This window comes from Myotis nattereri (assembly GCF_964212035.1).
Source record: "Myotis nattereri genome assembly, chromosome: 1".
Taxonomy (NCBI): domain Eukaryota; kingdom Metazoa; phylum Chordata; class Mammalia; order Chiroptera; family Vespertilionidae; genus Myotis; species Myotis nattereri.
In genome coordinates this window covers 27,996,250-28,021,432 of record NC_138075.1, presented here as the reverse complement: position 1 = coordinate 28,021,432, position 25,183 = coordinate 27,996,250, and the positions used below count along the sequence as shown (strand labels likewise).

Genomic DNA, 25,183 nt, shown 5'->3' with positions numbered 1-25,183 from the left:
CAGCAGAGGTGGGACAAAGAGAAAGAGGAAGCGAGAGGCAGGCCAGAGGAGAGGCTGCAAGGGCCGGGCACCTGGAGGGCGCCTCCGTCTCAGTCAGCGCCAGTGAGGCCTGGAAGGAAGGGGGGGAGCCTTGGGTGCCCGTCCAGGCCAGGAATGGATGGTGCCTCTGTGTAATTTTTTAAAGGCACCTCTTCCTCGCGGCACCTTTGCTGGAACACTGTCATATGGACTATGTGAGAAGGCATTTTTACTGCCGTCTGCGGGATTCTAGTGACACACCTTGCGATCTGCATTGTCTACGGTGCACACAGGCCCTCTTGTGCAGGGTGCAGCTGCCCCACTGCCCGTGGTGGGCCTGGTGGGAAGGGTCAGGCAGGGCTCTGTGCCTCCGGCCTGGACACCAGGGAGAAGGCAGGAAGGCTTCTGGCTGCCCTGGCCGCTGGACTATTTGAGAGGATAGTCTGGCCTCAGTGGGGAGGAGGGAGAGAGAAGCGAAGGGGGCCTGGGGACTTATGGGAACAGACAGGAAGCAGAGCCAAGAGCTGTGCTGCTGGGATAAGGGCTCTTGTCCAGGGCGGGAGCTGAAACCACAGGCTTCCTTCCGGGCTGTGACGCCCACTGTGCCCAGTGTGTAGGGACAGGGACGCCAGCGGCCATCAGAGGCTCTGGAATCTTCAAGTGTCCTGGGCACAGTTCGGAGAGCGCCCTGCCCCGTGAAGCTGCGCCCGGGGTACCCGGAGGATGAGGAGACAGGCAGAGGGCGGCAGGGAGCGTGGGTGAGGCTGAGGGAGAGCTCACCTTCTGCGCGCCCGAGAAGGCGCGGCAGTGACATGAAACATTAGGTCACATGGCCTTCCCATCCCGCCTTAGCGTGCCCACACATCTGCACAGAGAAGGAGAAGAGGTTGAGGAGACAGTGGGCAGCAGCAGCACAGAACACACCCCATCGCAGGGGGACAGAGAGAACATCAGACAGACAGACAGACAGACAGACAGGAGTGAGGCAATGGCAGAGAGAGGGGAAATGAGATGGAAAGAGGAGAAGGGGCATGGGGTGGGGAGAGCAAGGCTGAGACAAGGGAGGGAGAGAGAGCATCGGGGCAGACTGGGCAGGGGGGAGCAGTAGAGGGATCACTCGGACGCCATGCTGAGGACGGGGAATTTGCCGGAGCACATGACAGGTCCACGGCCCAAAGCCGTACAGGCCAAGCCTGTGGTCCTATGTCCACGGCGACCTGGATGTTGTGCTTCCGGGTCCTGCCTGCGAGGGGCCTGGGAGAGGGCTCCTGCTGCTGGCTAAGCGTGGCCAGGGGAGCATTCATGTCTTCCACGTCTGCACGTGAATGACGCCCTCCGTGTGCGGCCTGGTGCAGTGCGGAGCAGGCACCGCAGGGCCTTAGCCTCAGGCCTCCCGGAGCCATACTGGGCCGGGACACTCGAAGGGGTTCGCAGCTGCCCCCTCCCTTCTTCCCTCCATGGGACTGTGCTTGTGTCCAGAAACACAGAGCAGAGTGCCCCTGCATGGGGGTCCCCGGCAGGATACGGGAGGAAGCTCCAAAGACCCAGGGGCCGTGCACAGATCTGCCAAACCGTGTCCACGCGGGAGAAAGGTGGGGGCTTCCTGACACCTCTGCCAACAGGTCAGTGAGGACAGGAGGCACCTCCCCGCGTCTCCCTCTCAAGGGGCGCCCTGCTCCAACCGAGGTGGGGCCAGAGGGCATGCTGCCCCCTGTGCCTTCCAGGGCCACCCTGGCTGATTGCACCCACGCAGCCCTCCCTGCTGAAGACAGCTGTCCGGGTCCCAGAAGGTGAGCTCGTGCCCAGTTTTCTCAGAGAAGCAGAAAGATGAGAGCACAGGTGCAGGGTGGGAGGGTGGAGCAAGAACACACGACGTCAGCACCAGGGGCTCACTGTACCAACGAGACGGACCATCCTGACCCCGTCGCCAGGGAGGGGGGGGCGGGCAGGAGGGCGTGGCTTGGGGTCTGGCATGAGGTGTGCTGGGCAAGGAAGGAGCGGGGGCCTCCAGTACCTTCTGGGCGCCAGAGAAGGCATGGTAGAAGCTGGACACATAAGTCATGATGGCTTTCTCATCCGGTCGGGCGGTCCCCACAATGTCTGTCAAGAAAAACCTGGAGTTAGAGCTAGTGAATACCAGGGACACCTCCTGGCGGGAGGCTCGCCGAACCACCAAGCATCTTGCCGAGATGCTGAGCCTGAATCTACCAGCTTCTGGCATCGGCTTCCACTTATGGCAGTGGTTCTCAACCTTCCTAATGCCGCAACCCTTTAATACAGTTCCTCATGTTGTGGTGACCCCCAATTTCATTGTTACAAATTGAACATAATTAAAGCATAGTGATTAATCACAAAAACAATATGTAATTATATATGTGTTTTCCGATGGTCTTAGGCGACCCCTGTGAAAGGGTCGTTCGACCCCCAAAGGGGTCGCGGCCCACAGGTCGAGAACCGCTGACTTACAGGAATACGAAAGGCCGAGGAATGAAACGGTGCCCCGAGGAAGCAGGCAGCGAACCCTGAGTGAGAAACCTGGCAGGGGCCAGCTGGGCCAGCTCTGCAGCAAGTCCAGGGGCAGAAATAAAAGGAGTAGGAGGGAGGGTGACAGTGCTACAGATTAGAAAAGGCATAAGAAACAGAATAACTAATTGCCATGTGCAGACCTTGGTTGGATCCTCATTTAAACAAATCAACTCGAAAAAAAGAGACGATGGGGCCCTGACCGGTTTGGCTCAGTGGATAGAGCGTCGGCCTGCGGACTGAAGGGTCCCAGGTTCGATTCTGGTCAAGGGCATGTACCTGGGTTGCGGGCACATTCCCAGTAGGAGATGTGCAGGAGGCAGCTGAACGATGTTTCTCTCTCATCGATGTTTCTAACTCTCTATCCCTCTCCCTTCCTCTCTATAAAAAATAAAATATATTTTAAAAAATAAATAAAAAGAGACGATGGGGAAATGTAATTGTGAGCTGCACAGTGAATCGAGGAGCCCCCGGCACGTGCGAGGTGCGAACACGGCCTTGCGGTTGCCCAAGGAAACAGCCACATGTTAAAGGTACACAGTCCGAAGTATGGAGCAATGAAACACTGTGACGTCTGGCATTTGCTGTAAAACATTTCAACAAAGAGAACAACAAAGGAAAAGAAAAAATAAAACAAACCCTCAGGAATTGTTCTGTCTGGATGACAGGTATATGGAAGGTCACTGTACTTACCTCTCTGCTTTCGTATGTATCTGAAAACGGCCCCACAGACAGATACTGCCACAAACTAGCACATCGCCCACCTGGTCTCTGAAAGGGCCGTTCATCGTCCCAAAAAGTCACTTTGTTTCCCTAAGTGTCCGTCCGGTCTTCCCCCACCTGCCCTTACAAAGTTAGGTGTGCATACAGACACCCATCGGGGTGTGTGTGTGTGTGTGTGTGTGTGTAGCACACGTGTTAATAAACTTGTTTGCTTTTCTCTTGTTCACCTCAGTGTCAGTCTAATCGACACGGCCCAAGCTGGAGAAGTTAGGAGGGTAGAGGGAAAAGATGTTTTCCCTTCCCTACAGCGAAAGAACACCACGCTCCACCCGGCACCCGCTCCCTGACTCCAAGACAGAGATGAGAGCCATCCTTCGATGAAGAAACAGCCTTCAGCTCCAGCTGTCACCTCTTCCTCCTCCAAACCTCAGGGAACTGTGGGGTCCCCGACACACAGGTGACCCCACAGACCAGGCCTCCTCCCTTCCCACCTCAGCCTGCCGGGGCCCACCCGGCTTGGCCACTGGGTGGACAGAGAAACGGTGGAGGCCCAGAAAGAAAGCGCCTGTACCTTCGGCATCCAACATCTTGGGGATGTCCAGGTACTTCTCTGCCACGTCGAAGGCCGTGTTCAGATTTGTGAGGGGATCGTCCTAGAGGGAGAAGGGAAGGTTAGACAGTGAGAGGTTTGACAAGATGCTGGCCACCTGCACAGGGCAGAGGGGACTCCTACCGCCCCGTCCACAGTAGGTGCTCAGGAGCCAGCTCTGGGTGTGAAGGCTGGCCTCACCGCCTGGGCTCACTGGCTGGGGGGTTAAAACACCATCTTTTGCCCCGGCCAGTGTGACTCAGTGGTTAGAGCGTCCGCCTGCGAACTAAAGGTTCACAGGTTGGATTCCTGGTCAAGGGCACGTGACTGGGTTGCAGGTTCGATCCCCAGCCCCACTTGGGGCGTGTGAAGGATGCAACCGATCAATGTGTCTCTGTCACACTGATATTTCTCTCTCTCTCTCTCTCTCTCTCTCTCTCTCTCTCTCTCCTACTCTCTCTAAAAAATCAATGGGAAAAATATCCTCAGTGAGGATTAACAACAACAAAAATGCCGTCTTTCCTTCTCAAGCCTTAGTTTGTCAGAGAAATGGGGGGGTAAGAATACTGGCCTGCAGCCTAAGAAAGAATTGCTAGACGTGAGTGTGAGAGCAAGGCATTGGCCCGGGTGCCCTCCGTCTTGGCTTCCGGTTTCAGCTCGGCCACCAGCGAGCGGGACTGGAAACCCGACCTCAGTTTCCCCATCTGTTACTGAAAAGTTGTTCTAGGAGCTCGCATGCCGCTTCGGTGGTCACAATCCACAAAATTCTGGGGCTCCCTCAAGCAGCCACGGCCTTCTGACTATTCTGATTTCCGCTACTTTCTCAAGAAAACTGATTTGAGATTGGCGAGGATGTGGAGGAATCGAACTCTTTGTGCCCCACTGGTAGGGCTGCAAGACGGTGCAGCTGCTGCGGGAAGCAGTGTGGAGGTTCTTCAAAAAGCTAAACATCGAGTCACCATATGACTCCACTGTGCCAGATGCAAAGAGCTCTGGAGACGGAGGGTGGTGATGGCGGCACACCAAGGCGGACGTACTGAACGCCACTGAACTGTACACTTAAAAACAGTTACAAGGCCTGGCCGGCGTGGCTCAGTGGCTGAGCATCAACGTATGAACCAGGAGGTCACGGTTCGATTCCCAGTCAGGACACATGCCCAGGTTGCAGGCTTGATACCCAGTGCGGGGCACGCAGGAGGCAGCTGATCAATGATTCTCTCTCATCATTGATGTTTCTATCTCTCTCCCTCTTCCTTCCTCTGAAATCAATAAAAATATATTTTAAAAAACAGTTACAATGGTAATTTTTGTTATATATACTTCACCACAATTTAAAAAAAATTTTTTACATGGAAGAAAACCCACAACTTAGTGGTGGTGGTGGGGGGCGGGGGGGGGAGTCCTTATAGGACCTCCCACTCTCTTCTTGGTCCCCCAGAATAATCTAAAGCAAGCTGGCGTGGTCATCCCTGGACTCGGTTTTCCCATGTGCTAAGGTGAGACTCACAGGGACCAGAAAAATAAATACATTAATCTGGGATGCTTTCAGGAAGAAATGGCTCAAAACAGAGAAGGTGGAACTCTTCTGGGAACGTCTCCAACCGCTTCCAGAATGAAACACAATGCTGCCAAGCTGTGAAGGTCATTTCCGCCCAGGGCCTCAGACAGGCCTCCAGCCACGGGTGCACATCCGCCTGCCCCACTCAGTTCCCAGAGACTACCAGGCCCCCACGCCCCCGAAGGCGGGTGCAGGAAGGAAGAGCCTCCCAGCTGGAGCCCCTCAGCTCCCCCGTGCCAATCATGAAAGTACCCATGATGCAGTGGGACCAGCTCTGCGCTAGGATGTGGGCTGGATTTTATTGATGCTACCGAATTAAAGAAACAGAGAAATGAAAAGACACAGACAAGGACAGAGTGGGGCCAGAGCTGGCCGTGTATCAGAGAAAGGCCACGGGACTCCCAGCTCCCACGTGGCGGAGTGCCTGGAGCCCATGGCATGGGGGAGGGTTAGCGTGGTCCCGTTTTATTCGGGGGCGGGAACAGCTGTGGATGAACCGGCTGCTGCCACCCCAGCACGCCCACAAAGGGACACAGAAACATGTACACCTGTCACAAAAATGCAGCAGCGCAACAGTGAGGAGGCATCTGACAATGCCTTTAAAAGACAAAATCGCTGTCTTCAGGATTCCTGGCCCTGCCTGGTTGACTGGCCTGGACAGCTTTCAGCTGGCTCGGGGGGTTTTTACAAGTGACACATTTTTCTTTTCTTTTTTAAATATATTTTTATTGATTTCAGAGAGGGAGGGAGGAGGAGAGATAGAAACCTCAACGAGAGAGAGAATCATGGATCAGCTGCCTCCTGCACGCCCCACACTGGGGATCTGGCTCGTGTCCCGGGCATGTGCCCTGACCAGGAATCGAACCGTGACCTCCTGGTTCATAGGTCAACGCTCAACCACAGAGCCATGTTGGCTGGGACCCTCCTATCCCCCAAGAGACCAGCTTGGGAAGGGCTGCCCGGGGTGCGCACACCTGGACGCAGCCACACGCTGGGCCAGGAGCGGCTACTCTCCTTCAGGGGTTGGCCCTTCCAGGTGAGCTTCAGGCCCAACTGAGGCTACGCAGAGGCGTTGGGAATCTGCTCCTCTCCTCCCTCCAAACCCTTCTGGCAGCTCCCTCTCCCACACCTTGAAACACAGGGCCCGATGCCACCAGGTACGGCCAGAGCAGTTCCCACACTGGCAGCATCGAGGCTCACCCGGCTAACCGAGCAGCAGCAGGGGCCCTCATGGGGCGCAGGTAAGGTGGGGGTCTTTGCTGAACACTGCGCTCTCCACGTGTCAGGGTTAAGTGGAAAATACAAGAACAGCCCAGCAGTGTGGCTCGGTGGTTGAGTGTCAACCTATGAACCAAGAGGTCACGGTTTGATTCCAGGTCAGGACACATGCCCGGACTGTGGACTGTGGGCTCAGTCCCCAGTAGGGGGCATTGCAAGAGGCAGCAAATCAATGATTCTCTCTCATCAATGATGTTTCTACCTCTCTCGCTTCCTCTCTGAAAAAAAAGAAAAAGAAAATACAAGAGTGGTCATTCCTAGGAGCTGCCTTGCCAAGAGACTCAAGTGCAGACTGGCAACATTCCAATCCGAGAGCCAGGTCATCAACTGGGGGCACAGGGAGGGCCTTTCCCAGGATGCCTGTGCCACACGGCTGAGGCATGGGATGGACGGAGAGGGAGATGGGGCAAGTACAGTCTCCAAGGTCTAGGCCAGCACCCGTTTACCAGCACAGACACTAAGAACCACCACGAGGCCACAGGCACAGCTCCCAGCTCCTGGTCTCCTCAACACCCCCCCTCCCGCCCCCCCACCACACACACACACAGACACACACACACACACAGACTCAAGAAAACCCTGCAGCCGCACCTCAGGTTTGAGGGAGACCAAACCCATCGTGGGAACCTGCACAGCAAGCCTCAGACACGGCTCGGGTAAGTGACTCGAAGAATGTGCAGAATTTTAAATTATGAAAGTAACAGATCCACCTTATAAAACCAGGGAAATGGGAGGGGGAACACCACTGACTGCCCCATCACCTCACAAAATGGCTGTGGTGGCGCTCGTCTTTTCCTTGTGGGCTGTGAGTGTGGGCACGCACACCCATGCTGTGCACATACGGCACCAAGGGAGCCCTAGCAGCGAAGGTGTGTTTCTCTTACTTCTAAACAGGCTGTCTTCTTGGCTAATCTAAGGAGACGGACGTGCTGGGCCCCGGGCTCTCAGAACAGGGGCCCAGTCCTGCCCACCCCTGCCCACTGGGGACCAGCGGCCGGGGGAGCACACGTACCTTCCGCAGCTTCCCGTAGTCGATCAGCTCGGGCCGGTGTCGGTGGATCAAGGCACAGAAGCCAAGGCCGTCCTTCCAGCTGCCGGGGGAGGGGAGGGGGCGAGCTGGTGAGTGGGCGGAACACTGACTGCGGGGAAAGCACCAGCAGGGTCTCCTTTTCCCGCAGGTGGATACACCGCCCTTCAGAGCGGGAGTCGGAGGAGACAGGATGGGCAGGAACATTCCTGTCTGCCAACACCCAGGCGCCGGGGTCAAGACTCTAGGGGGCTTGGCACGCTGAGATGCACCTGCCACATCCCAGCTACCCTATACCAAGGCCATCCTGTCTGCTCTGCTCCAGAACCCCCAGCAGCCCGAGCACCACCAAGGGCGTATGAGGCAGCAGCTGCGTCCACGGCAGCGCCGGCAGGGAGAGGGGCACCTAAGCATCGGCAGTACTCCCCTGCCATGAAAAGTGACTTCTTCCCCAAGGGCCTCTGCTCTGGACTAGGGCTGAGACCGACCCAGCCCAGGGGGCCTGCGGGCCCCGGGGGACAGGCCTCGGTCCTGTAGGGAGCCCCTCAGCTCCCAACACTCACCTGATGTGGAAGTTCTGGATGTTGACGTTTTTGTAAGGGGCTGTCTTTCTCTGACACCACAAGAGCAGCCCTTCCTTCGCCGAAGTCTCTGTGGAGGGGGAAGGCGGGCAGAGTGTCAGGGGCTGGCTCGGCGGTGGGAGGACTTGCAGGAAGCCCCACCTTGCCAGCCCGGTCCCTGCTCCTTCACATAGAGGGTTCCCACAAAGACCCCTAGATCCCAGCCCTGCTGCTGACAAAGGCCGAGAAGTCATTGGACACAGAAGCCAGCTAGGAAGCTGTGCAGAGCTAGCTGCAGCACGCACCGAAATGCTGAGACAGCGGCCTTTCGGACTACCGCCCTGTCACTCCCTTCTATCCAAGAAATGGTAACGATACAAAGTAAGTGGGCAACCTACTGGTCTACGAAATCTAAAATTCAGGAATCCCTAGACAGGAGCGTGTGTGCCATATGGAAAGAAAGCATTGGGACCCCTATTCAGATTGAGTGTTCATCTAAAAACTAAAGTCTCCTTATATTGAATGCATGGATCAACTCTGTCGGTGTATGTGAAGCCAACGCATGTCTATCAGATAAGCAGGTAGGTAGGTATTGGAGGGGACCCAGGAGCTCCCAGAACAGGAGGGCTGCCAACCACACCGCCCCCATGTGTTCACTTCTGTGAATTGCAGGTTATAGCACTGAGTGAAGTGGCTTCCTGGATGACCTCGTTGACTTTCAACTCACAAAATAAACTTTAAAACGACGTGAAACGATTCCTACAAAGATAACATAATAATTCAAGCACAATTTTTAAAAATCAGCAAAGCTAATGTTTCTACTCTTAGTTCAAGTTCGTCAGCTACAAGATTAAAATAATAACTGTTTAATAGGAGCTGACAAGTCTGCCCAAAAAAATCAAACCCACCAAGGCTACTTGAAAAATGGATTGATATTTACCATCACTAACAAGAACCATGCTCTACGTGACTACTCTGGGCATCTTTTAACCACTTCCACCCTAAATACCAAACTTAGATCCTCACATCGCTGTATCACTAAGTGTCAAGCCAAGATTTCCGTAACAAAGCAATTTAGTCCACGCTGTTCTCATTAAAAAGTTACTTTGAATAAAAACCTTTTAAAGATTTCTTTAAAGTTCCCATTAAAATTAACTTAAAATATTATCTCCATCTTAATTTTTTTCATTTGTGTTTGTGTGCTTTGTAACATGCTTGGAAATACACAAACATAAATTATGACAAAATAAACACACAGCTCAAGGGTGCTGGAATGTAGAATCACAAGTTTCGAGATCACTGACCTGTGTTGGCCCCTTGCAGGTCTACAAAGCGGCCACCAGAGGGTGTTGTGGGAGCAAAGTGGAAGAGCTGGGGTCCGCTCCCCACCCCAGCAGGCCCTCCTGGCTGCTAGTCCCCTACCTTTTCAAGATTTCACAATCCAAGAGCCAAGAGGGGTTTCCAATGCACTTCCCACAGCAACTTTGGGCTTTCTCAAAGTGGGGCGTTTCCCTGGCGCCAACACGCCGGTGGGAACCAGCACCTCAAACAGTTCTCTACGGACTAGGGGGGAGGACAGATGCTAGAAATGGGTCAGAAGCTCAGGATGTGGCCCATCAGGCCCCACTGCCCAGGCCAGAGAGCCCTTGAGGCTGAGCCAGGCCCGGAGCGGGGCTTGGGGAAGTCATGGAACCGAGCAGGCCTACCTTCCACGGAGATGTCCTGGATGGCGAAGCGGAGGATGATGGTCCAGATCATGCCCAGGGTCATTTTCGCGTTCCCATCCACGATTTCTACAAAAACAGCAGCGGGATGGGTCGTACAGGGGCAGAGTTAGCATCCCCTGAGCGCCCACGTCTCTCTGTGCACCGTGTGGGGAATCAAAGACCACAGGTCCCACTGCTAAAGGGAAGTCCATATATTTTCTAAAGTTAGTGCAATTGCACTTCACAGGTGACCTGATCTGGGGGAGTCCCAAAGGCACAAGGTGGTAGACTAGGGGTGTCCTGGGGGTACAAGGTGGGAGTGGCCAATTCTACTGGGTACATCAGGAAAGGAAACAGAGACAGGGGTGACTTAAGCCCTGAGGGGTGTCCACCAGCCTGACAGAGAGCGGGAGGGTTTCTAAGCCACCACAGATGCCCTGGCAGCTCTGAGCTAAGGGCCTCTGGGCACGGCCTCACGCCAGTGCAGGCCCCAGAGAGCACCCACCTAACGAAGGTTTGCAACTGCCACCCTGAAGGCTCCGCTAACTCACACATCACCTCATTGGGCCATTCACTGGGTATTTTTTAATTAAGAGAAAAAACCAAACCGCTGCAAGACCATAACGAGATGCCCCACTAAATTCAGTCTACGCAGCACTTTTTCAACTTTTCAAATAATGCTCTAAGTCCAATGGATATTTTCTGCACCAGGCAACACAAACATAAATGAGCCCTGCCTGGAAGTGCCCAAGACAGGGAGCCACTTGTAGTCTTGGGGCTTGAGCAGCTCACAATCCAATGCAAACTCCTTACCCTCACCAGCTTCCAGACCAGGAGCCGGAAACCTGGCCCCGTGGTGAGGCACTCCAGTGAAGGGTGAGGCACCCAAAGAGTATCTGACTCTTCTTTTCCTACCTGCAGCACGAGTTCTTAGGGCCGACGCAACAGAATCATGAGAAGGGGCAACTTCCAGCGTTCCCTGAGCCAATGTCCATTCGAGTTTGTTTCCCACAAACCCATTAAACAAGAGTGGATTCCATTAAGGAAATTCAGAGAAGGGAGGGGAATGTGCATGCTGCTGTCTGGCCACGGGAGGCACAGGGTATCGCCGCTGCTTCCGGGGCGGGGCTCTGCGGAGCCTGCACTGGGTGCTGAGCAAAGGAGGGGCCGTGTCCACTGTGGACGTGGGACAGGAGATAACTCTTCCTGCCCACGGGGTCCTTAAATGCCCCTGCCAGGACCCCAGACACCAGCAGGGCCCAGACCTGAGTCGGGGGGCCTGAGTTAGAGACACAGGGAGCTGTAGCGTCATGCGACCATGTTCCTGAGCAAACACAACCCCAGCCAGCTTTCTGCAGAGCATGCTGGGGGTGGGGGAGTCTGTTGAGACTCAGTTCGTAAAGGTTTGAGATTTTTTAAGTGCCCTTTCATTTGTGACTTCTAATGGGTTTCATATCCGTAACATTTAAAGAGTTTATATAAATTGATAAGAAAAAAAAAGCCTAAATTCACAACAAGATAAATAGGCAAAGGACATGAATAGACGCTTTATGAGGCATGAAATAGAATAACTCCTTCATAGGATGTTCAATCTCACTTGTAATTAAAGAAATCAGACACCGTTTTCCCAGCTGTTAAATTAGCAAAGTTAAAAAAAATAAATAAAAAGCAAACATACGCCTTGATGGCAACAAGGCGACCACACCGTGGCTGGAAGTGGGCATTAGCCTAAAACAAAACAAAAAACACTTTCTGGGAAATAATCTGGCAAGAGGAGCACGCACCTCGGAGCTGCTCAACTTTCCGAGAGTGAATTCTCCCTCCAGGAATCCATCCCTCGCCACAGATGGAAACGCAGAATACGGCCGCAGAATACGGCCGTCGTACGAAGGTGCTTGCTGTGAGGTTCTCTCTCATGGCCCCAAATCAGAAGCCGTGTGAATGTACAAAGTACAAGGCCTCCCTGAGCAAATGCCCAGACCCCATCCCTCTCTGCCCAAAACCTCCGTGGCTTCCACCTCGCTCAGAGTCGAGGCCGATGGCAGGCAGGGCCCCTGGGCCCCTCCCCACCACCACCCCCTCCAGCCACGGCTCTCCCGGCCCTCTCCCCTCCACACCCTCTCCACATCTCCACTCGCCCTTCACCTTCTCATTGAAATTTTCCTCGACCACCCACTTGCCTCCTCACTTCATCTTTCTCCATCTGATGTAAGTATGTGCGTGTTTTCTCTCTCCCCTTCTAGAACATAAGCTCCAGGAGGGTCGTGATTTTTTCTGTTTTGTGCCACGGCTTAGAGCCCAGCACAGTGCCTGGCACAGAGAACACTCTCAGTCAGTATCTGCTGAATGAATGAATGAATGAATGAATGGATGAATGAGTGGACAAACACTGGAGGACTCTAACCAGTGAGTGGATGGGCAGAGGAAACACAGGCCTGTTTCCCGCCCCCCCGGAACAGAGCACAGCTGTGCCCAACAAACAGATAATTGGCACAGCCATTAAAATTACATTCTCGGGTTTTTAATGACTTAGGGAAAATCTTTACACAGTAATATGGAAAGCATAAAAAAGTAGCCACAAAATTTTATGAACAGCGTTTTGAATACGAGGGGAAATTTGTTTAACGTCTAGAAAAAGGTCCACTGGTAATAATGCTGCCTGTGGGCCTTTCCGGGAGTGAAGGCTGCGGTGCTGCTCCCCCCGCACCCTGCGTCCCCCCTGCGCCCCCAGCCGGCCCCCTGTGCAGGCCCCATACCCGGGCCTCCCGCTCAGCGCCCTCCCAGCACTAATGAAGACTAGGCAGCTTCCTAATTCCTCCTCTCCTCCTTCCCCGAACACCCCCAGGGGGTCCAGAGGTTTCATTTACTGATTCTCACACCAAAGAAGCAATGTCCTCCAGAAAATAGAGGAGCCAAGTACAGGCAAGAGAGGGGTGTGATCCCTGAACACCTGGGCCCCACCCAGCCCCAGCGCCCACCTGACTCCCACCCACCTCAGCGTGCGACCCTCCCCAGAAAGGAGGCTGCAGGGGACGCTGGGTCTAAAAGGAGGTCCCAAGGCCACACTGGGCCCTGTTAACAACGCTGCCGTGAGTGTGGGGAGAAGTGGAGGCTCGTGTCTGCCTTTCCTGGTCTACAGTCGCTATGCAGCTGCTCACATCTAGGACTTACACGACACCTGCTCTCCCTTCCCCCCATCGGCCCCCCAGGGTACCGCCATCTGTACAGTGTTCTGCCAGCAGAATGAAGGACACTGAGGAATCCCACAGGAGGGAAACCAGCCCCGGGGTCACCACCTCCAGACCAACGCTGCACCTACTGCCCCACCCCCTCCACCCTCAGGACGGACGCTGAAGCATCACCGCCAGCCCAAGCTCTTGGCACCCACAACCGTCATGCTTTCCCTGCCCAAAAGGTCAAAAAAAATCCTGCCTAGGTCCCCTCACCTGGTTAAATCCCACCCACTCACCCAGGTGAAGCCCCAGCCCCATGACCCTAGAAATTTCAGAATCGAGGGTCATACAAGCAAGTGTCTACACGAACCCCTCCCCGAGGCTGCCTCCAGCCTCCATCTGACCATCTGGGGACAGGGAGGCCCCAGAGCCCTGCCCATTCCCGGAGGCTCCGCATGGAATCCACAACCAGCCTGCCCCGAGGTCCCGTTCCCAGCTGGTCCTGCACTGCAGGGCCGATCTAGTCCAGCACCAAGGGACAGCCCTTCAAAGGTCCAGGGTCTCCCCTGACCCCCTACCCCCCAGTCCCCACAGCACAGGATGCTCCTCAGTCAGGCCAGAGGGCATCGTCTCGCCCACCCCAAGCCCAGGAGAGCTCACTGCAGGGGACCCGCTCCACTGCCTTTTATTGTATCGTCTACGCAGTGAAATCCATTTCGTTAAAATACACAAAACCCATTTGGAGCTCATCTCGTTTCCCAGCTCAGCAGAGCGGCCATCCCGCCCGCACGCAGGATCCTGGGGCTCAGCATGAATGGAGAGAGACGCTTTCAAAGCGGGGAGCCTCAGCCTGGGGCGCGGGCTGCCCGGGGCAGCGAGATGACAAGGCTATCCCACCTTAAGGGAGCCTTCAGACATCTCTGGAGAGGCCAGGCCTGTGGGAAAGGAGCTGGAAACCACGGCCAGCAAGGCTACGTGACTCCCAAGGATCAGAGGTGGCGGTTCGGGTTTAGGTCTTTGGTCCCCACCCCTCTGCTGAGGCGAGCGCAGCCACCCTGACCTGCCACGTCCGACCGAGGAAAACCACACGTGGAAGAAGTCCTGTCCTGCACCCCTGCGGGGAGGACGCCGTGCCTGGGGGTGATGGAAAGAGGTTTAGACCTCAGCTCTGGAACCAGAACCCCAGGTGCAGTCCCGGCTCTGCCACATGGAGGCAGCCTGGCCCGGAGCCCGCGATCAATGGCACTACACGCTTCCACTCCAGCAACCTTCCCAAGCCCCAAATCCCTGACAGTGAGATGTGGCGGGTGGCGCTCACTCTACAGGTCTCCTCACGGCAGGACAACCATGTGAACTGCCAGCCAGGCACAGATCTGGAACACGGCACATGCTCTTCTCTCCATCCTTCCCTTTGGTGCACAAGGTCTTAAACATGTTTTTTTCATCAATAGTTACATTTTCCTTTCTAAAAATTTGGGTTTCCGGCTTCTTTTGAAAAAAGAAAAAAAAGGGAAGATCTAGCAGTGCTGGACCTGGATTCCCACCAGGCAGCAATTGGCTGCATCTATGTGGCAGCTGCCCCGTCTTTCTCCATCTGATATAAGTATGTGCGTATGCTCCACAGTCCCCACCCACCCCTACTGCCCTCCCCTGGCCCACCTCACATATCCCCTACTTCCCCGCCCCAGAGGGCATCTGACCCTGCACCTGAGTAGCAATGTCTTTGGCTTCTCATCTCTGCCTGGTGAAAACTTCTTCTGCCAAGACTTTATTCCCTCCCTAATAGCACAAACTTTTCTTTTTTCTTATTAAAAGGCAGGGAACATTTTCCCACTCACAAATTACCCTGCTATGTGCAAGTCCTTCAAACATTTACTGATCACCTACTATGTGCATCACACTGCTAGGAGCAGGGGCCACAGGGTGTAGAGGGCTGGTCTCCGCCTCCCAGCTGAGGGGTGCTGGGGCACCGGTGACTGCCTCAAGCTAGCCCAAGTCCCCGACAGGCAGGAGGCAGCAAACTTTTCTGTGAAGGGCCGGGTAGGAAATATTTTCGCTCTGTAGGCCAAACGGTCTCTGTCACAGCTACTCAACGCTCTCTCATAGCAGGAAAGCAGCGAAGACAGTATGTAAACAAACAGTGTGGCCGAGTTCCAATATTTACAAAAACCCGTGTCGGCCAGTTTCGGCCTCCTGGACTGTGATTTGCAGACCCTTGTGCCAAAGGCTCTCAGTTTGATGTAGCAACACAGAAATCCTTTGATTTCTAGAAAAAGGAGGAGGGGGACTTGAAGGTCATCAACCCGGGAAGAGACCTGCTCCTGTGGACTGACTGAAGCAAGGCCCCCTCCTCAAGGAAAGGATTTGAGTGCTGGCTTTGCCACTCACGATGGGACCTTGAGCAAGTTACTTAATCTATTGAGGCACCTGTTTTCTTTTCATGAAATGGAAGCAGTAATTAGAGCCACCGCATGGGGCTGGTGTGAGGATTAAATGAGAGCATTGGTGCACAGTACCTGCCACAGGGGAAGTACTCAGTAATCACAGCCATGGCCATACCGTGAATGAACGAGTGAGTGAATGAATGAATGAATGGCGTCTGCATCTTATTCATCTTTCGATCTCTGGCACACACAGTAGGTGCCCAATACATACTTGCTGAATCCACCCGACACAGTCCTGACGGGGCTTAGTTATTCTCATCTAATCGCCCGACCCTCCCCCAATCCTTCAGAGCCACCGCGCTGCACACAGGAGCAGTGCTACCTCCCTTTAACCATTAAGAAGGTGATAATCATGGTTTCAACTGAGCCTTAAAAATTCTTTTAAGTGAAGGAAAAAGAGCCAAGAAGCTACTCTGCGGGAAAATGCTATTAAGAATGTTCCTAAAGGCTTGTGGGCATCAGCCTTCCGGGTCGTGGAGCCTCAGAGCAGCCTCCACCCTCCACCCACCGGTATCTGCACCCTCTCCCCAGCCCACAGAATTCTCCACCTTGGGCAGCGAATGCAGCCAGGCCTGCAGACGAGGGAAGCGGCACTGCACACACAGGGTTCCCCAGCGCTGGGACTGGCTGAGGGGTGTCGAGGTGTGGACCAGGGAGTGGACTTTTGTTTGCCAGGGGCGGACGGACAGGTGGAGGAGGCTGAGCTTAGATGGAAGGTACTGTTGTTATAGGAAGAATCCATGAGGTCAGATGGAGGTGTTGGGAGCCCCACTTCTAAATGCCCCCAGGATGTGTGGGTGCAGGAGTCAGGGTGGGAAAGGCCCAGGGGAGCAGGAGAGCATAAGCTCAGGCTCTGAGGGGCAGCCCGAGGGCCGGCCGTACTCACCTTCCGCTCCAATGGACACCAGCTTGACCCCCTTGCTGGCTATGAAGTCCAGGGCCTTGTTGACGTTGGAGATCTTGTGCACCCGCATCTTGCCTCGCTCCGGCTTGGCCAGGCGCTCACCTGAATGCAGACCGAGAGCGGGAAAGGGAAGGTGAGATAATAATCCACCGGCCGGGGCTGCACTCTCACTCAGCACCCGCACGTAGGGCACATCTCCGCCGGACACTCACTTCTCACCGGGCAGGGAATGAGAGGGCGCGCCCACCGCAGCTCTGCTTTCTCCCACACCTCATACCTAACCGCTTGCGTCCACTCAACAATCCTGCATGAAGCCCCTAACGCAGCGGTTCTCAACCTGTGGGTCGCGACCCCTTTGGCGGTCGAACGACCCTTTCACAGGGGTCGCCTAAGACCATCCTGCATATCAGATATTTACATGACGATTCATAACAGTAGCAACATTACAGTTATGAAGTAGCCACGAAAGTAATTTTATGGTTGGGTCACCACATGAGGAGCTGTATTTAAAGGGCCAGAAGGTTGAGAACCACTGCCCTAACGTGTGTCAGGGACTTGGCTGGGCACCAGGAATACGGGGGTGAACAAAACCATTTCCTGCCCTCATGCCCTTATGGCCCAGGAAGAGAGACAGATGTTCAGTAGAGAAACACACAAATAAATACATACGAACACCCAAACATAGAAAAGCTTAAAATAACTGCCTGAAAAGAGGCTGCAGAAGAGGAGGGCGGGCAGGAGGGAGAGGAGTCTCGGAGTGCAGGAGAGGGCCTCTGAGCGGGAGGACAGCCAGGCCTCGGCGCCAGGGAACAGTGATCAAGGCAGAAGGAACAGCACATGTGAAGGCCCCGAACTCCATGCAGTCTAGCCTGGGCCTGGGAGAGGGGTGCGGGTCCCCCCAGAGTATTGTGAAAAGGTTCCCGGGGGGGTTCACGTGGAGCCGCCCACAGCACCCCGCTCTCATTGGACAAACAGGGCTCGTGTCCTGGTACTGCCTCTCGTGGGCTCCCGTGGCTCAGCTCCAGTTCAACCCCCACCCTCACTCAGCCGCCACGCCCCACACCCACACCTCCACCTTCCACGTGGGAGCTTCTGCTGCTCAGGTTTCAGGGCCAGGAGCTGCATGGACACTGGGGGCGGGGGAGCTGGTTCTCCAAACACCCCATTCAGAGCATCATCCCAGAACCGTGGCCCCCAGAAACCTCCTGAAACTACTTGAAAAAATTTTTATGTGCAACACACGTGCCCAAGCCTGGGACAGAAACACAGCTTTCAGTGTCTAAAATGGTCACAACCCCCCAAAGGCTGAGAACCACCATCCGAGAGCCTGCAACTCTGGGCCCTTGCATCTGCCATGGTCACCAGCCCGGCACCGCGCCCCAAGGCATGTCAGTAGCCTGGCTGAGCAGGCTCAGGGGCTGGGCAGCCGTCACGCTGGGCCAGGCCCACCCTGTCAGCATAGCAGGTCTGCAGGGGGCTCCCAGCTTTCCTGCCGCAGATGTCATTTGGCCTGGCAGCTCCCAGGGAGGCACAGCTGGATTGTTATTAAGTCAAGACTTCCCACGTGTGGCCCTCCCAAGGCTGTGGCCGCTGCCCTGCCTCTCCAGCAGGGCACCCACCATCCTCCTGAGCAGATGAGAAACCACAGGGGCTCCCTCCCATGGGCTGGATGGAGACAGTGCCACGTGCCACGGCTGCCACCACTACCACTCCCCCCATTCCCTCCCACCACCGCCAGCTGCTCCAGCTACGCCCCAGCCCCAGCCCTCAGCCCTGCTGAGCCTGAGCAAGGCCAGCGGTTTTCAAACTTCAGTCAGCACAAAACCACCTGGAGCGCCAGCTAACCACAGATGTCCAGCCGCTCCCCCGCCTCCTAGTTTCTGATTCAGGAGGTCTGGGTGGGGCCTCGGATTCTGGTGTGGGTGGTCCAGGGACCACACTTCGAGGACCTCTGCAGGCAGCACCCCCTTCCTTCTCTTGTCATCCCACCCATCTCCAGAGACGCTGGGTGACTCGGTCTCCCCGAGCCTCTGGAAAGAGATGAGCCTGCTTGACAGTCATGCACAAGTCCTCCTTGGGCGCAGGCCGCCATTCAGCGGGGCACCCTGATGGTTACACAGAAAAGCCCGCTGCGGGGCATCCGGTCACTCTGACATCTGCCGAGTGTCACCTCCATGCCAAGCACAGTTCTAAGCACTTGGGACACAGGGATGAGGCCACAAGGAGCTCAGGGGGGATTAGGGGGAGAACAAGTGAGCCTCGATGACTAAACCACACGGCAAATGACACAATAGAGAAATTAATGGGGTGCTACTGGAGGAGGGCAGCCACTCACACTGGAAGTGGGGGGTGGGCAGGGAAGAATTCCTGGAGAAAACCCCTGAGCTGAGTTTTAGAGAATGAAAAAAAAAAAAAAATGCTAGGGTGGTTGGTTGGTTTTCTTAAACTAAGAAAATATTCAAACTAATAAATGTCGGGAGGGGAGGCCAGGAAAGAAGAATACCCTAAAAGTACGGCAGTTCCTAAAAACTCAAACATAGCCCCGGCCTGGTGGCTGAGTTGGCTGGCATGTCGTCTGCACACTAAAAGGAGGCATATACAGGAGGCAACCGATCATGTTTCTCTCACATCACTGTCTCTCCTTCTCTCTCTCCCTTACTCTATAAAAAAGTGAAATAAAAATCCATTTAAAATTTTATTATTTAATCTTCATCTTCAGGTAAGGATTAAAATAATAAATTTTTAAATAACGTAAGCATGGAATTACCATATTATCCAACAATTCCACTTCTGAGTAATGGAATATTACACAGCCTAAAAAAAGGGGAAGGAAATTCTGAGCCATGCTATACCGTGGATAAACTGGAAGGCATGATGATAAAGGAAATACGCCAGTCACAAAAGGACAAACTCTGTATGATCCCACTAATGTGCGGCTCCCAGAGTAGTCACATCAGAGACAGAAAGTAGAATGGTGGCTGTGAGGGGCTGGGGGGCGGAGGAACGGGGAGTTAGCATTTAAGGAATATGGACCTTCAGTTCTGGAGACGGATGGTGGTGATGGGTGCACAACAACGTGAATGTACCAAATGCCACTAAACTGTACCCTTAAAAATGGTCAGGCCCTGGCCAGGGTGTTCAGTTGGTTAGAGCATCGCCCTGATACACAAGGTTGCGGGTTCAATCCCTGGTCAGGGCACATCTAAGAATCAACCAATGAATGCATGAATGAGTGGAACAATAAATCGATGTTTCTCTCTCCCCTTCTCTCTCTCTAAAATCATTAAGATTTTTTTAATGGTCAAAATGGTAAATTTTTAATGTTATATGTATATATTTTACTACCTCCCTCTCCCCCACCCCCCGCACCCCCCTCCCCCCTGCCAAAATTTCATCGGCAAGGAAAACAGAAAAAAAGTATTGGGGTTAAAAAAAAAAAGGGCAGTTAGCAGGAATGCGGGAGGGCTGAATGTCTCCAGTGTGGCCGGGGGCCTGAGGACCGAGGCCTTTTTGGGAAAAGCTAGCTGAGACCAAAGCAGGTGCCAGCTCACGAAGGATCCTGCAAGCTGTGCTGAGGAATGTGGGCTGCAGGCGCAAAGCCCTGGGGAGGCGCCGAAGGGTTTCCAGCGGGGAACAGCCTGACCATATATGGCTGCTGCACGGACCCTCTGGCTGCCTGTGTGACGATGGGCTGCCCGGGGCCGGGTCGGGAGGAGCAGAGGAGGTTTCCGAGGGCCTCTGTGGCATCAACTAGGTGGGGTCCACAATGACACCGCGGTGGCCGGTGGCCGACAACAGGAGGAGATAAAATGTATGGAGCGTGAATGCCGAGTTGGAAAGAAGAGCAGAGGCAGAGCTGTCTGATTCCTAGATTAGGTTTAGGGGAACAGGACAGAGACTGCAGGAGGAACAGGTCTGCTGGGCCAGGAGTGGTAAACACAGTTTTGGACACACTGAGTGGACCCCGGGGGACGTCTGGGTGGAGATGCCCGGGGCAGTTCAGCATTTAAGAAGGGCCTGGAGGGAGGAGGCTAGACTGAGAGTAGGTCTGGGACTCACTGGCACCACGTGGGAGGTCACGTGAAGGGTGCAGCTGAGGTGGCCCAGGGTGAACCACGGCTGGAATGCTGAGGACCACCCAGCTTAACAGGAGGGAGAGGAAGGTATTCACCAGAAAGCGGAGGAGTGCGTTCAAGGGAGCTGTCCCTCCAGACACCTGGACATCCACATTCCCAGCTGGGGTCCAGAGAGGGACTGGGATCGTGTGGCTTTAGGCTGAGAGGTTTTAGGGGAGCCACGGTTTAGGTGTAGCCGTGGTTGCATTCTTTTTTTTTTTTTTTTTTAATATATTTTATTGATTTTTTACAGAGAGGAAGGGAGAGAGATAGAGAGTTAGAAACATCGATGAGAGAGAAACATCGACCAGCCGCCTCCCGCACATCCCCCACCGGGGATGTGCCCGCAACCCAGGTACATGCCCCTGACCGGAATCGAACCTGGGACCCTTCAGTCCGCAGGCCAACGCTCTATCCACCGAGCCAAACCGGTTTCGTCCGTGGTTGCATTCTTGACCACAGAATCCTAGCGTTTCGGAGAAGGGACCTCAGAGGCCATCTCTCAAACCCCTTCTTTTTGCAAATGAGGATGCTGAGGCAAAAAGGCAGTGACTTGTCCAAGGACACACAGATGATTGGCAGCGGTCTCCTGGTCTGACTCACATGTCACCCCAACTTCTTTCAAAAGCCCCGACCTAGCCATGACCAAGGCAGAGCAGCAGCCGGGTGCCAGGGAAGCATTCCCCCAAGTGGCAGGCCCAACGGGCAGCACCTGATCCTGGGCCAGGATGGCCCTGCCCAGCTGAAACCCCCAAGGCCAGTGGCCGCCTCACCTGAGATGACCTCCAGCAGCAGCATGAGCTTCAGGCCATCCCGGAAGTCCTCCTCTATGTTCTCGATCTGCGTCCCGGCCTTGCGGAGGTGGGAGTTGCACCATGCCGTGAATGTCTAGGCAAAGGAAAGACGACGAGCATAAGTCACATGGTCGCGGGGGCCCTCACAGGGGCCTCACGGGGTCCCAGGGCCCCCCTGCCTCACACCATCTCTTTGGTTGTTCTATGTAAGGCATGGGTGGGAACCAGTGGGATGGACAAAGCCGCACCCTCCTTTAATGCCTCCCCTCTGGGCCTTCGTCCAAAACATCATCTCCCCCCACATTTATTAGTAACACTAATTTACTTCTTAATTATAAGGCTTAGTTTCAATCTCCATCGTTTTTTATTGTTGTTTTTAATTTTTTCCTCCTCACCCGAGGATATTTTTTCCATTGATTTTCAGACAGAGTGGAAGGGTGGGAGGAGGCGGGGGTGAGGAGAGAGAGACACATCAATTGGCTGCCTCCCGCATGTACCCCAACAGGGGCCAGGGGTCAAACCTGCAACCAAGGTACAGGCCCTTGACTGGGAATCGAACCTGTGACCCTTCAGTCTGTAGGCCAACACTCTACCCACTGAGCAAAACCAGTCAGTGCCATCTTCATAGTTTTAAGGCGAAGTACCCCAGAGGTTAACATACAAAGCCTTATTAATACCATGAGGGGGTGAGGGCGGGGCGGGGGAAATGCCATAGGGTAAATTAGTTTACTAAATCCTAGTATACTCAGCAGCTACCTAAGTAAAAGGATTAATCAGTTTTTGTTAGGCACCTGGGTCAGAATCACAGTGTCAGGACAAGGAGAGAGACAGGTAAATACCCCAATGTGTATGCCTATGTCTTTGGGATGGGGAATGGAAGCACCTTAAGCTTCAAAAATATGAAGAATTCCAGAAAGGAAATATAAGGAGCCTAAATGAAAGACCATCGGTGTTGAATGTTCTAGAAAGCAACGACATTGACGCTTCATATATATATAAAATCTTTATTGAAACTTTTTCTATACAGTGGGGCCTTGACATACGAGTGTCCCAACTAACAAGTTTTTCAAGATACAAGCCATCTCTTGGCCGATTTTTTGCTTTGAGTTGCGAGCTAAAATTCGGGTTACGAGCCAGCTTCAGATACCCCACCGCTAGTTGGCGCAGCGAACGTCACAGTGAACGCCACATCAGCCCAGCATCACATGTCTCACTCATTCACTTTTGATTTGACATACGAGTAATTTGAGTTACGAGCTCCATCACGGAATGAATTAAACTCATAAGTGAAGGCCCCACTGTATTTAAGCAGATAATCGGGCAGGCCACAACCAAGCTGTCTTGTGCCAACAGCACCCCCTGGTGACTCAAGAAAAAAGATAACAAGAGAGAAAAGTGCGTTTTCATTTTGTATTGTTCCTTCCACAACTTGGGCACGTGTCTCTCCCCGGCTGTCACATTCCATGGGTAACAGAGATAAGCACCTCCTGCCCCACACCCAACCCATTTCTCGGCAGCTCCAGGCTTCTCTGCACCAAATGGCAGTCACAGCTACATGAGGCTCAAGAGCCAATGTTCAGTCCCCACAGCACCCCAGGCAGCTCTCCTCCCACCTGTCCTCAAAGTCTCAGTGGTGAGCAGTGCATTCTTCTTTGAAACAGCAGCAGCCACACTAGAAATACCCTTCCCTCCTAGGAAAGGTCACCAGACCCATGACCCCACCACCACTTCCTCTTGTCCCAGGGGAACTCCAAAGTGAAGTGCCAATGAATGGGCAGGAGCAGGGAGGAATGCCACACCAGTGGTTACTGGGGGGAAAGAAATGGCTGCTAGCTTTATAAGCAAGAGCTGAAGAGTCTGTGAGCAAGGAGGAGAGATGCCAGGCCACACAGGTAGGGAGGAGGGGGCAGTCTTTGGAGAGACTGGCACACAGACTGGGGGTGGACAGGGGACATACACCGATTGCTCGGCCTGGAATATCCTCTATGTCATGTCTGGCTAACTCATCTTTCAAGATCAGGCTAACATACCACCACCTCCAGGAAGCCTTCTTGACAGCCACCCACCATGTCTGGGTTGGGGGCACAGAGCCCAGAGCATCCTGCACCCACTCCATCATTGCCCATGTCCTGCTGCACGGTCCTTGCCTGGCCACTTATCAGTTCCATACCTCCAGGCTGGCATGGACTCTCCCTAGAGTCCCGCGGCACAAAGTCAGGGGCACAGCAGTGAAGAAACAGCATAAAACCCTGCCTTGTGCAGCGAACATTCTAGTGGATGTAAAAATCAAGCAGCTGAACGAAGGAGCAAGTAGGGAACCCATGCAAAAAGGAAGGTCCTGGAAGATCCAGCCGCACCTGTGAGTGATGCTGAGTGGTATCAGCAGGGCGTGATGGGCCAGACAGGCTCTCAGGGACCCTGAGAACACAGCTCAGAGGAAAGGGAATGCGGCAAGACAAGGAAGAGTATCTACTGGGTGCCTTCCTCTGGCGCTGGCCTCACAAAACTGGCAGAGAAGGCAGGGTACAGTGGCTTTTATTTTCATTCTATTATAACTTTGTTGTAAAAAATATGAGTTTTTAAATCTTTAAAATAATTTATTTTGTAGTTCTATATTCTCTCCTGCTTGCCATCTGTCCATCTATGCACTTCTGCCAGGTGTCATCACACTGTCCATTCACGGGGTGGGGCGCCTTTATTTACCACCACCATCCGTATCGCCAGAGCACCTTGCTCTCCTCTCCCTTCCACGCCCCGCCTCTGCCTGGCAACTCAAAGGGCTGGTCTCAGGCCGCGGCCCTGCGGGGAATCGCCTGCGTCCCCACAGGTGGGGGCTGGGGGACCTCACTGATCATCACTCAGTCATGCAGCGGGGGCTGGGGTGTGAGGAAAGGGGAAGAGGCCGCTTTTGTAAGAAGACACTGCTTTGCAAGAGGAAAAGTACTGTTGAAAGCAGCCTGCCTCATTTCCTGGAGAAGCCGGACTCTGCGCCTGGAGACAGACCGCACCTGTGTTTGCTCAGGTCTCCCATGCAAAGCCTGGTTCTGAGGGCTGGCGACTGCTCTCGGCTAAAACTCCAAGGCCCCGCCCCTGGCTCCCTCAGGGGTGGGCCCTGATGGGGCCGCTGAGCACCATCCAAGTAAGAAAGTTCCCCTAGGAAGCAGCTCCTGTGGTTGAAGCTCAGGCCTGAGGAGAAGATGGTGGGGGCAATTCAGTGATGAAGAACAGGCACTTCCCAGCCCCGGCTGGGTAGTCAGGTAGTTAGAGCATCGTGCCGAGGCACCAAGGTTACGAGTTTAATCACAGGTCAGGGCACACACAGGAATCAATCGATGAATGCATAAATAAACGGAACAACAAATCAATGTTTCTCTCTCAAATCAATCAATAAAAATTAATTTAAAAAGGAACGTGCTCTTGTTGGTGCACCGGATCTGGGTTCAATGCCCAGACCCACTATTTACCAGCTGCGTGACCTTCAGAGTAACCTCCCTATGCCTCAGTTCCCTACAGTAAATGGGGGTTAGTAACTGCACCTTGTAGAAGCAGGAGGATCAACTAGAAACATGTACGAAGCGCCTGACACCTGGAAACTGCTCAGTAAATGGTGAGAAGGACAAGCCTTTCTGTGGAGGCGTCTGGGAGGACTTGCCCTGTCCACCCAGCCCACACCTCCTCCCAGCCGCCAGCCACCACACTCTGTCTGGGTTCCGTCCCTGCAATCACCGCACAGTGTTTTCAAGGTGTTGCCTGGTGTGTCTGAGGAAAGTC

At 54.1% G+C, this 25,183-nt stretch overlaps 1 protein-coding gene across 3 annotated transcripts in view; it reads right to left on the bottom strand.

The window, feature by feature from the left end:
- ACTN1 (actinin alpha 1) overlaps positions 1–25,183 on the bottom strand; it is a 91,605-nt gene that overhangs the window by 20,631 nt on the left and 45,791 nt on the right. For all 3 annotated transcript variants that reach the window (XM_081110154.1, XM_081110155.1, XM_081110156.1), the window contains exons 2-8: positions 21,392–21,506; positions 16,486–16,605; positions 9,983–10,069; positions 8,280–8,367; positions 7,702–7,780; positions 3,836–3,917; positions 2,033–2,118 (exon numbers count right to left, since the gene is read on the bottom strand). In XM_081110154.1, the coding sequence (XP_080966280.1) occupies positions 2,033–2,118; positions 3,836–3,917; positions 7,702–7,780; positions 8,280–8,367; positions 9,983–10,069; positions 16,486–16,605; positions 21,392–21,506 (657 nt within the window). The remainder of the gene's footprint in view (positions 1–2,032; positions 2,119–3,835; positions 3,918–7,701; positions 7,781–8,279; positions 8,368–9,982; positions 10,070–16,485; positions 16,606–21,391; positions 21,507–25,183) is intronic.